The 12,659-nt window shown below is 24.4% G+C and overlaps 1 protein-coding gene across 1 annotated transcript; it reads left to right on the top strand.

The window, feature by feature from the left end:
* The first annotated feature begins 5,363 nt into the window (after positions 1–5,363).
* Positions 5,364–10,067, top strand: LOC112593194. Its single transcript, XM_025337536.1, has 9 exons — positions 5,364–5,549; positions 5,637–5,806; positions 6,694–6,914; positions 7,162–7,350; positions 7,421–7,684; positions 8,128–8,332; positions 8,401–8,556; positions 8,636–9,144; positions 9,946–10,067. Exons 1-9 carry the CDS (start codon positions 5,442–5,444, stop codon positions 10,002–10,004), a joined length of 1,881 nt encoding a protein of 626 aa, XP_025193321.1. The 5' UTR covers positions 5,364–5,441; the 3' UTR covers positions 10,005–10,067.
* The last annotated feature ends 2,592 nt before the right edge of the window (positions 10,068–12,659 follow it).

The raw sequence follows: 12,659 nt of genomic DNA, 5'->3' as shown, positions 1-12,659 counted from the left end.
ACAGTTGCAATGCGGTCGCTAGGCGCCGAGGAACAAAGTTCGTGGCGCGCGCACAACACACGCAGCACTGTCGCACAAAGAAATCGTATATCGAACAGGACGGGGGGAAAGGCGAAAAGACGGCACCGCGGCGGCGAGGGCGGCCGAGCGAGCGCGACTGATCGGCGACCGCGTCGCGAGCTCGCTGCTAACGAGGTGCCGCGGCATCGCGGGGCCGCGGCTGCAGCACCGTACCAACCATCTCCGCGTAGACGCGTAGTTGCGGACGTTGCGGTGTTTACGTCACTGCGCTACGTTTTTGTCGTCCGTAGAGCATAGCATAAGAATCGTGCGTGGGTGCCTAGTGCCTACTATATTATTATAATAATAATATTATATTGTAATCACGGACCGATATATTATAACTCCGCAGACATAATATTATAAAACACAATTTTATTATTGTAAATTGTTGATTTTATAATTTTTACTTTTTATTAAACGTCTGCGATGTTACACAGTTGGACGTAATAATAATATATAATAAATATAAAATGTATTATCCGTAATACTTATTAATTTATTATTATACAAAAGTTTAATAACATCAATGTGTTCTTAATGTATTAATATTATGGACTTCAAAATGCAATCAACAATTGTCTGCCAACTTGCGCTATCTAGTACCTATTTAGAACTAATAACTATTAGCTATAAATATAATAAATCATGAATTCATTATTTAATATTTATTCATAATCATAATATTTTTAACATTTCAGGTTTCAGCATTAAAATAATAATAATAATAATAATAATAATAAAAATACATAATACGTAATAGTTAATAGATACGAAAATTAATAAATAAATAACATAAAATAATAATAAATTTATAATATTACGGATAACTTTTCAACATCTCAAATAGATCTCACAATTTATTTTTGTAATATTTATTTCTTATTGACTTGTGTAATTATGTAAAGATATAGCGTTTTGGCGTGTCAAACACACAAAAATATAACTTCAGTAGGTAATCACTGTCAAAAATGATTAAGAAAAATTTTTTAAAATTTTCTTTTTTACCGTTTATTTCTAGTATATTTTATATTGATCTATTTGCTGAAATTCTGAGGCACCATCATTTGTATCAGGGTCGGATTTAAACGTGACTGAATGGGCTAAAGAGCAAAGACCTCCAGTTTTATAATCTAGCTTAAAATTGGATTTAATTTAAATTTACACGTATTCAAATATACATGTAATGTTATAGAACTTTATTTTTACATTTCAAATAAAAATATTGTCAAAAATAATAATGGTAATTTTTGTACTTTTTAAATTATATTGATTTACTGTACAGACGTATTTATTTGTGCAGTATGTTTATATGCGTTCAAATGAGCGGTGTTCTACTTGTTCTAATCATAAAATCTATAGATTTTTGTGCTGTCTAGAATCGCCGTCGCTGTTTGCGGTACAATATTATCGAATGCATTTTTAAACATACACACTTATGAATCATGAATTATATAGGTACGTCAAAGATCATAGTAATATAACGATCAACGACAAATTTTATTCCAAAAACAATTATCGGCGATAATTATTATATTATATTAAGACAATAGTTAAGAAGTGAATGTTTAGGTACCCCTTACAAAGTTAAAAGTACTTTTGTTGTTAGAAGACACTATACAACTGTTATAATTATTTAACAAATGGTGTTATCAGTTTTCTACAAATTTAAAAATGTAAGAATTATTTTAAAATCAAAAAATATATTATTCTATTTATTTAGAGTTCAATAGTTTATTCCACTCAAGGGCCAATTTAATTGCTAAATCCACCGTTGCTTAATATCCCAGTTTTTTAGTTTTAAAAAATATTCCACAATATTTTACCCCAATAAGTAATTTCCTAATACGAATTTGTCATGACTCATGAATATTGAATAACAATATTATTCAACAAGATTTATACTTATTTTATATTTATTACTTTTGATTGCAGTATATGCAAGTTCCTTCAATGTAAATACTACTATAGGCTGATTGATAAAGATTATTAGCTAGACGACTAGACTTTAAATCAAAAGAATATGAATAATTTTTTACATTCTCATAATCTCTTGACTCATATAGCCTTCAGTAAAATCCTTTAATCCTAAGTAGGTACCTATGTCAACGACCTAGTATTAACTCCAAAGGTTTCTCTGAGGAATATTTCATCTAAGACTAGAACAACTTATAGTTTATTAATCAAAAATTTTTCTTGAGTTTGATAGTTCAAAACATATTTCATCGAAACCAGTGAACATCTAGTTACAAGCTTACAACAAATTTTAACTAATTCTATATTCTGGATTTCTGGGTTATTTCAACTTAACTACTTTAAAAATGTCCTTAAATTAACTCTGACTGATCCTTTAATATCCATAAACTTTCTGATAATTAATCTAGACTACTTTCAGATATTTCATCAAATTCATTCTTCATTTTAATCAAACTATTTTTTATTTACTTGTTTGAAATTTTTTTAAACAATTTTTAGACTTTCAAATACTCTAAAATAATTGTTTTTTGTTTCTTTTTTTGTTTGATAGAGGAAGGAAAAACATTCTAGAACTATTATTAACTATTTTATAGTTTTAACAGATTTGTTTAAAATGAACATATCAATCGTTACCTATTTGTTTGCACTACAAATATAATTTACTGAAATTTATATTATATACGTATATTGTTTCCTTAAGATAACTATTAAATATAATTGAATATTTAATAAATTAAATAAATAGTACTATACCAATATACAGCAATACATAAAATATATTACAGTGTTATTCAACTTTGTAAATTGTATATGTTGCCGTAGACCCTCCTACTCATTATATTATAATTTATAGTTCAAATAATACTTTATAATATTATTGTTGTATTATTGAAATATTGTTCGTATTATGATAAATTGAATTCACGATATATCTCATTTTATATACATGGATTACATCGTTATAGAACCAAAGGAACAGTTCCTTGACCTTGATAACATTTGTCATTATTTACTATGAATTGAAAAATTAAAATTAATTTGCTTTGTTAAAAATATCATACACTTTCATTCTTATTTCTATTGTATTTCTATTTTAAATTTTGAGTATAGCGGCGAATGTATTAATTTTAAAATTAATTTATTTTTTGTATTCGTCATTACCATTTGGCTTTGGGGCAGTAAATATGATTCGATATTTTAATTTTAGAGGTGACCTAAGGTGACAAATTGGATCTAGTTAGTTCATTATAGGGAATCAGATTTCAAAAAATTCCAAGTACTTTTCAAAATAACCGGGAATAATTGAAAAAAAAAAATCAAGAATTACGCGAATTTTTATGTAAAAATAATACTTGACAAAATTGATTCAATAAAAATAAAATATATATGACATACTAATCAAAAGTTCATTCCTTTAGCTATTTCTTCAAACGACTTTTGTCTGTTGTTGTAATTAAAAAACAAATAGGTACTCGTAGATACTTCAAATTTTTACCAAATATATTGTATGTATTACCATTTCTTACAACTTACAAGCTTACATGTATCATAATTTTTTAAATATATTGAATATTTTTGAGTTATTTATAAACTTTAAAAATTAAATTATCTTAGTTTTTTTTCTTTAAATTACGATAAAAAATTATTCGTTTAATCAAAATTCTTGAAAATTGATTACAATAGATACCACATAAGCTGTTTTCATAATAATTAAAAAATTTTGAAAATATATATTTACAATAATTTGCTGAATACATTTGAAGTTTAAACATTTATAAAATTAATCAAAATGACGAAGGAAAATACATAAAATGTTCAATTTTTGCAGCTTTAAGAATAAAAAAATTATTATAATATTCTTCATAAATAATTCATGTATCTAAAAAGGTAGGTAAGTGGATTAGGTATCGAGTATGGGTTACTTTTATTTTTATAAGTATGTTAAATTTAAATTTAATGATAATATATCATTGTTTACGAAAATTCGAAAAACAATTCTGAATGGGGGCGGCTTGCTTGCAGCCTATATCGCTAAGTACATTTTATAGTATGTTTTTCGATATTGTTATAAAAGCGATTTTTATTTTACTATTAGTGTAATTATTGGTCAATTAAATTTTTTACAAAAACATTAAATTTATAAATATTATTAGTATTTAAATATCATAGTAGGTAAGTAATATATAGGTTAGGTTAGGGTATAGGTATAGGTAATATATAAGTATACCATATTAATTATTATAACAACTTATTTCACATAAATCAAAAAATGCTATAGCATATAGTAAAATTTATAATAATATAAAATATATAACAGTTTAACTTCCAAAAACGTTTGGAACGTTTTAAAATTATTAAAATAATTAATATATCAATATTATGAATCGTTTTAATTAGTTATTTCGTCCAAATTTAAACTTGAAATATACATGCGTATGTAAAAAATAATTGTCCTTATATTATAGTTTTTAAATTTTATGTTTCAATATAACTTATGAGCTACTATTATAAAAAATTACGTACTGTGCATATTATATTAATATTTTTGAGATTTTAATCTATTTTTTATTCATAATGTATTTTATACTTTTTGAGATATTAAGGGTTTTTAAATGAGTCTATGAAGATTCGTAAATGACGTTTACTCTAATTTATGATGTCAACTACTCACAAAATATAAATTAGAATTGGGATTCTAAAAATATAATATATTAATAGATAATAAAGTATTCTGTATTTTTGTAACAAATCGGCAGGACGACTACTGGACAAGACGGTAAATGACATAATTATTGTTGTTATAATTTCAGACTTAAAATTATTTAATTTTTATTAATCGTTTAATAAAATACATGTTTAAAAATATATTGATTTATTTAAAAAATTTAATCAAGGCGGTGTGGGTGATATAACTAAATAGTCCCCCACGATTTTTTTAAAAAAAATAGCCCCCCCAAATTTAAAACTCAACTTCTGCCTATGATCATTAATCAATGGGACTCAGTACTATGAAAGTAAGAAGTCCAATCTCAAGTGGTAGGGCAGACACGCCAGACACCAGCAGATTGGTAAGTTGGAACTTGAAAGTGATTTAGCCAACTGGTAATTCGTGGGCCATGTAATCTCATGAGATCGTGATCACTTAAAAGTTAAATGCCTGATCTGATACCTAAATGATATGACTGACGCCTGACAGGCAACGCCGCCGAGTGCAGACTAAAACAAAATAAAATGTAAACTGGCAACGCTGCCGCGCCGGAAAATCTGTGATAAGATTAATTTCAATTTCAAATATTATATTTAAGATAGCGCTTTAAAATAAAAAAGTGATAACAATTTATATTTTACATTCTACAAAATTAAAATTAAATATAACGGAAAGAATATTTGTTTTGGAAAAGAAGATGACCATCAATTTGGTACAGGAGTTCGAGTACACGAGCAAGTTCATCTCTTGCGTATCCCTCGACAATTCGTTTGTCTTCTCGACGGACGATGGTCTGTTGATCGTTGTATGTATATTGGAGATTTGTAAATAGTATAATATATAGTATAACTTCGATATCGACCAGTCTGGTTTAAGATTTTTTTTTACGTAGGACATCCAGTCGGATCTGTTCAGACCATCTGCAGACTACAAAGTATTTAGGACGTCAATCCCATTCTCAAAGGAAAAACCATTTGAAGATAAAAATTTCAAAGAAATACGTTACCAAAGACCAGTGGTGTGTCAAGAACACAATTTAGCAGTATATCCTAATAGTAAAAAGTAAGTAGGTATAAGGGTTAGTTTGTTTCCAATTTTTTTAATGCATTGTCAAAGTTGTATTAAAGTAAATAAGGAAAGAAAGATGGCTTGGATTGATTTATTAAAGTTTTACATAGTTAAATTAAAGAATTTATTGAAAAGTATTGATATAAAAGAGTATTAAATAGATATTAACAGAATATAAAAAATAACGTAGGTTTTATTTTTATGATTAATACATTTTATAGTAATATTAAATTTTATATAGAAAAAATTAACAATAATAATATTATCAGATAATCCCATAAACATGGGATTATAATGCTCATTAGATTTTATTTTTATTCTTAACTTCTATAAAACTTTTTTTCACTCAAAATGTAACCCCTGTTTCAAAGGATTTATATTCTTATTTATTTTTATACTAATTTTTAGATGTATATGAATATATTTTTGCATTTATGATTTTTCAGTGGTTTAGAAAATACTTAAAGATAAAATTTAATTTTTACTTAAAGTAATATTATTTGAAGAAATAAATGAAGTGTATCTTATATAATACAAAACATGTAAAGCTGCAAACAATGCATAATTATTATTTTTTCATAATCTAAATTAAATTAAGATAATTTTATTTAAAAAGTAAGTAGTATTAGTAATCAGTAAAAATATCTATTAAAAATCATTATTTGTATTGGGAGTATTAAAAAGTTTGTTCTAAGTTATACAAGTATGAGATTAAATTTTATTTGTTGTTTAAAACAAATTAATATCAATATTTATTTAGTATTATGTATTATGATATAGGTGGTTGAAATAATTAAATTGATTATATAGAAATATTGACAGATTTAATTAATATTGATACATTTTTACCTACATCTATTAATTATATTATTTGATTTCAGTTGGAATGTCATTTATATGGGAAACAATAGCAATATAGTGTTTTTAGAAAAAAATAATAATAAATGGGTAGAAAAATTAAGTGAAATACCACAAAAATGGTTTTTAATAGTGTCTAAGAAACCTTGTTTCTTAGTTGACAAAAAAAATCTTAGTTTTTTTAAAACTGAAAATCGAATTCTTTATTATTGCCGTGAAAAAGAAAAGTTTTTACAAATTAAAAGTAAGATCTTATTGCAACTACAAATTGTATATTAATACTAAATTTATATTAGGTTATATTATGATGTATAATATAAAAATGATTTTTATTAATTTTTTGATATAAATTATAAAACATACATATTGCACAATATTTATTATATTTGATGATATTAGATTTTTTTTTTTTAATGTCATTGTCACACATTATATTTGAAATTTTTTATTCTTTTTTTTTTTTTTTACTTTATATTTTATTTAAATTTCAGATTTTGTTTTTACTCATACCTTGAAATATGAAAATGAAATAGAAGTTTATGGAACAATATGTTGTCATTTAAATAATATGTTGACATTTTGGTCAACTTCATCAGGGAAATCACTTTTTTTGACAGAGTTTGAATTTCATAGTGTTTCTATAAAACATATTAAATGGTTTTGTATATCAAATGAATTATGTATGTAAATATGATACATTTCGTATGTAAATATGTGAAAATATTTTTTAATTAGAATTTTTTTTATCAGTTTGGTTAGTAGTTTCTTTGACAAATGGCCAAGTTTATGTTCATGAAATATTAAACTATCCTAATGTAAATAATACATTTTTATTGTGGCCGGATGAAGACTTTGCCTGTGTGAATAACATTCGAATAGAAAGTATTTCAGATGACCAATGTCTTATATTTTTTACAAAAATGTCATTTATATTGGTTATGTTGTATTCATTAACTAAAAAACAAATTTTATCAACAAAAAAAGAAATGATCCCAAAGACTGCAATTATACCTGGTAAATTAATTTTCTTGTTATTAATTTAATTTTACTGATTATGAGTTGTGCGAGTATTATTTTATAGAAATATGTTGAATAAGCATTAATTTATTGTGGCAAGTTCAAAAGCAAGTACTCAAAATTGTTTGAATACTTGTTAATTTTTAATTATTTTAAATTATCCAAAAACTTAAAATTTAGAAAATATTTAAAAAAATATCTATTTTCATGAAAATAAGTTTTAATCTTCATTAAATTATATTTACATCAGCAACATAGGGATCTCAAGATGTTTATAATTTTTAAAATTTATGATTCCAATAAAGCAGTCAATCGTGTTACAAATTTAAAAAAAGTGAAATTGAGACTAGTAATTGAACTTGACTTTAAAATGTTTTTAAAGTGGAATACTCGTACAATTACATTTATTATAGCTAAGTAAATAATGTTTATATGTTTAGGTTTTACAATTGTATTAGAAAAAAATTTGTTAATATTAGTGACAGATGTTGGTAAATTTATTTGTATGTATTTTTCTACTATAAAATCAGAAGTAACTTATACTTTAAAAATAGTAAATAACAATTTTAGTGAACAAGTACAAAACTATACTTGTACATCAGTAGTATTTTCAAGAAATGAGTGTATTTGTGTTCTCGCATTTCAGTAAGTTTAAACAATTTTATAATAGAAATATTTAATTTTATCAAATAATAAGTTATGCCATATTTTAGATGCAACATAGCCAAGTATAGTAAAAATGATGGCCACGTTAAAAATAAATTACTATTCTGTACAATTCCTGAAAGTTTAGTGGAACTTGAAACAAAAATTTTATCAGTAAATGATTATGATTATGATAATGTTATTGATTGTATTGAGGCTTTAAGGTACTAAGCTGAAAATATAAAATTATTAAAACTTTTACCTATTAATATTATTTATCTTATGTTTGGTTGGTGTTTACAGGATTAATAGAATGCTCGATAAATCAAATAAAGTATGCCAGTTGGATAGGAATTCATTAGACAAATTATCCATCCAAAATCTTAAACTTACTTATTGGAATGTAGCCTTCAAAATTAAGAAAAATGAACAAGATGAAAATATTTTACAAGAGTTACAAATGTTACTTCATATGCGTCATTTGATAAATTATTTTTCTAATAAGAAAAAAAAATTTAAAAATGAAGACCAATATTATTGTCGTACAATGCTATCATTTTATATGAATAAACTACCAGTAGAATATGTTCAAGTTAATGCAGATGCTGCTAATTTGATTGATTCTTATAAGGATGCTAAGCATACATACTTTTGCAACACATGTGAACGAATTTTGTTATCGTTTACAGATTTCAGAATGTTTGTTTGTGAACAAGAACACAAAGAACTCAGATGCCCAGTTACTCTAGGACCGCTCGGTATGCCAAGTTTAGTATGTTCAATGTGTTTTACAATGGCTAATATTAGTGCAGGTAAGCATTATTAATTCTGATTTTTTTTTTTTTACTTTTTAAAAAATATATTATATTTACATGATGATGTTATAATAAAATCTATGAAAATTTTAATTGACCAAGATCATATTTAAAAATTAAAACATAATTAAAAATACATATTATTTTGAATAATTGTACCATAAATTAAATACTTTTTGACATTTTTTAATTTTTAAACACTCAATCTATTAATATAAGTTATTTCCAAATTTAGATATCCCTAGTTTTTTACATGAAAAAAATGAATTTTATATGACTATGTATTAAATTATCTTTGACTAGATATATCATGGTATAATGATAATTTTTGAATGAAGGTTTAATCTATTCCTGCTCAACTGCTGGTCATGTTCTTTGTATTCCTAATTTTCTTTTTTGCTGATTGTTTCCTCCAGAAGAATAGCATCTTTTTGTGATTTTGTGTGTATTGAGTTATATTTTTTACTATACTACCCGTCATGGCATCAAATTATATGGCGAATGAATCTACTATTCCTATATCGTGCATAACAAATGTCAACCTTTCTTTTATCTTTTAAATTTTATTATATTAAAATTGCAATGTATACTTGTATAGTTGTATTGGTATGCAAAAAGCTATTTAAATTTTCTTAGGAATGAGCTATTCTGTTTATTTTTAGTAAATAAAAAAATAAATAAACTAATAAGTAATAAAAACAAAAATTGTATATGTACAATAAAACATTGTAATAATATGTTTTTATCTTAAAATATAATTTATTTATAATATTCATTTGGTTTTATATTTTATTACAGAAAATCAAAGTTGTGTTTGGTGTTTTGGAAAATATGTACCAAACAAACTACTATTTTAAGTTCCAGAAATTAATGTATATGACAAAATACAGTGTTAATTAATTAATTGCATACTTGTTCAATTACATTTTTTTTAAATATTGTTAATAAAATAAATACGTATTATGTAATATTTAGTTTTGTTTGATATATAATATTATTTTTTTACCCTTAAACGACATTTTTATATACAATAAAATATGATAACTACGTAATCTACACGAAAATTACAATTTTATCATAATTTATTTACTCAAATCATGTATTTTTAAGGTGTATCTATGTTGTAGGCTAATTGCTACATTGCCGATTTCTCGCTAATTATATCAAACAACTATTATAGTTTGAAAAATATGTATTGTATCTAAAATCATTTTTAGGGATATCAGGCATTGAGCACTTACTTGTTTGATGAATTTGTTGTAAATCATAATTCAAGAAAATTATTGTTGATAGATAGTTGTTTAATGACCTTTGATTAATGATTATATAGTTGGGTTAATGGACAGTCATGCAGCTTAGATTTTGAACAGAGATAAATATATTGACTTTAAAATAATGTGTGTTTTTACTTTTTATTTTTCTATTTGTAATCATATTTTGGGATAAAAAAGATGCTTAGATTAAAAACTTCAATATCTTTTCATCTGAGAAACCTAGTATTTTGAAAAGTCATTAATAAAAGATTCCTGATATATTTATTAATGACTAGGAAAAATAAAAAAAGGGGAAAAGTGGGAATTTTTAAATAAATCTATTTTCTGTGTAATTCTAAAATGAACTTCCACGGACACCTGAAGTTCTATAAGATTTGTATATTAGTATCATGATTTTTATATATAATAATTTGATATTCTGAAGAGTCTGAGTTATTTATAAAATTTAATTATTATTATTATTATTTTTTTTTTTTTTTGATATTTACCAAAAAAAAAAAATTGCTTGATTAAAAAGTTAGAAAATGTAATGAAGATTCCTTATAAATGAAAATTAAAGCTATTTAAAAATGAAGGTACATAGGAATAATTTTTTTTTTTTATATAATCATTTGAATTTTCTAATTTGGACAAAATTTAAAATAAACAAAGATTTAAAAATATTATTTGTGAGTCGTGAGTACTTGAAAGTTGTATACATATAGTGTATACTTTTATAATAATATACTTGTATATTATATTTTCAACTTTGAGGGTGATTTATTTTGGGTAACCTATTGGATCTAAGAAGTATGTAGTTTAAAGAGGTCAAAATTAAAAATTCTCAGTATTTATTTTTTTATAACAGGGAAAATAAACAAAAAAAATAAGAAAACTCTAGACCATAAACTTAATTTAAACTCTCGTCAACGCATACCCATTACCCACCCAAAACATTTATTATTTATAACAAATACATTAACATTAATACTTAGCTACCTACCTATTCACTTATAAATTCCTCATTAAATCAGTTTGAATAAGTAATATACAGGCATACAGCTGTAGATAAATGCTAAAAACTCAAATTTAATAAATTCAAAGTTTCAAAATTCAGCGATCAAAAAATGTACCAGCTTACGTTATTTCTAATAGCCTACACAAAATCTAACTTCTAATAATGACCAATAAATATGCAAACTTGCAGTAGGTATGCCTTGCAATCCTGATAAATCATTCAGACGACTTAATGTTAGGTTAGGGTCAAGTCGTGATCAACTTGATCTTTCTCCTTTTAAGAATAATTAAATAACGTAAAAAAGAAATAGGTAGTTAATCATGAGTATCATTAATGGATTAATTTTCACATCAAAGATTTTGTAAATATATATTTTTTATTATCATAATGTAATTAATAATTAAATACTTAACATAATGTTTTATATAAAATATTGCATTACCCCGGTGTGGGCTTTACTCTTTAGTCTTTACACCTTCTCTAAGGCCTCAGCCATCAAAATATATTTAAACCATAAGTACCTGCACTTAAAGTATTAAAACTATTAATTAATCAAATTTATTGTATGAATAATATATAATAGAACATTTTTAATCTATTTATATATATTATATAGTTTAGGATTATGAATTTTGGGCAATTTATGTATTGTTTGAGAATTTCTGAAGTTTGCCCGATTTTGACTTAGACCCGTAACAATGTAACATATAAGTACTCGTATTTTAGGTAGAAAAGATATTTTTACACGATATAAATATTAAAATATATTAATATATATAGATAAATGAATCAAGAATAAAATAAAAAATTGTAAAAAACAGTTAGGCCATAACCCATTACACACTTTGCATTTTATACTACACACTATTTTAGTCTTTGGTGTCCCGTGGGTAAAGATAATTTATTGCAAATAAAGAAAATAAATAAATATCTACATAAATGTTGAAAAAAAATGTATGAATGGGTAAAAATTCTTGAAAATCTAGTATTAATTCCTAATTAAAAATCTCGAAAATTATAAATTTGTTCATAATTAAAAATTCATAAGAAATATTCTGTTTATACCTAAGAATTAAAAATGTAATACAAGGTCTTTATACATTTTTTAACCTATATTAAAAACAACTCTACCAGAAAAACAAATGAATTTATTTATGAATTTTAAATTTTTACAACGGACATTCATCCATAATAGGTAGTTAAGTACCTAATAACGCTAGCAACTATTTCTTCCAAACGAT

Source organism: Melanaphis sacchari, unplaced genomic scaffold, assembly GCF_002803265.2.
Source record: "Melanaphis sacchari strain LSU unplaced genomic scaffold, SCAv2.0 Contig1_pilon_pilon, whole genome shotgun sequence".
In the NCBI taxonomy this organism is placed as follows: domain Eukaryota; kingdom Metazoa; phylum Arthropoda; class Insecta; order Hemiptera; family Aphididae; genus Melanaphis; species Melanaphis sacchari.
This window is presented reverse-complemented; position numbering and strand designations above follow the sequence as displayed.

Bases quoted from the DNA above. Each gene is read 5' to 3' on its own strand.
- LOC112593194 (XM_025337536.1), top strand. From the start codon at position 5,442: ATGACCATCAATTTGGTACAGGAGTTCGAGTACACGAGCAAGTTCATC. The intron at 7,351-7,420 runs GTATGTAAATAT...TTTTTTTATCAG, and splicing joins TTGTATATCAAATGAATTAT to TTTGGTTAGTAGTTTCTTTG. The intron at 9,145-9,945 runs GTAAGCATTATT...ATTTTATTACAG, and splicing joins AATGGCTAATATTAGTGCAG to AAAATCAAAGTTGTGTTTGG.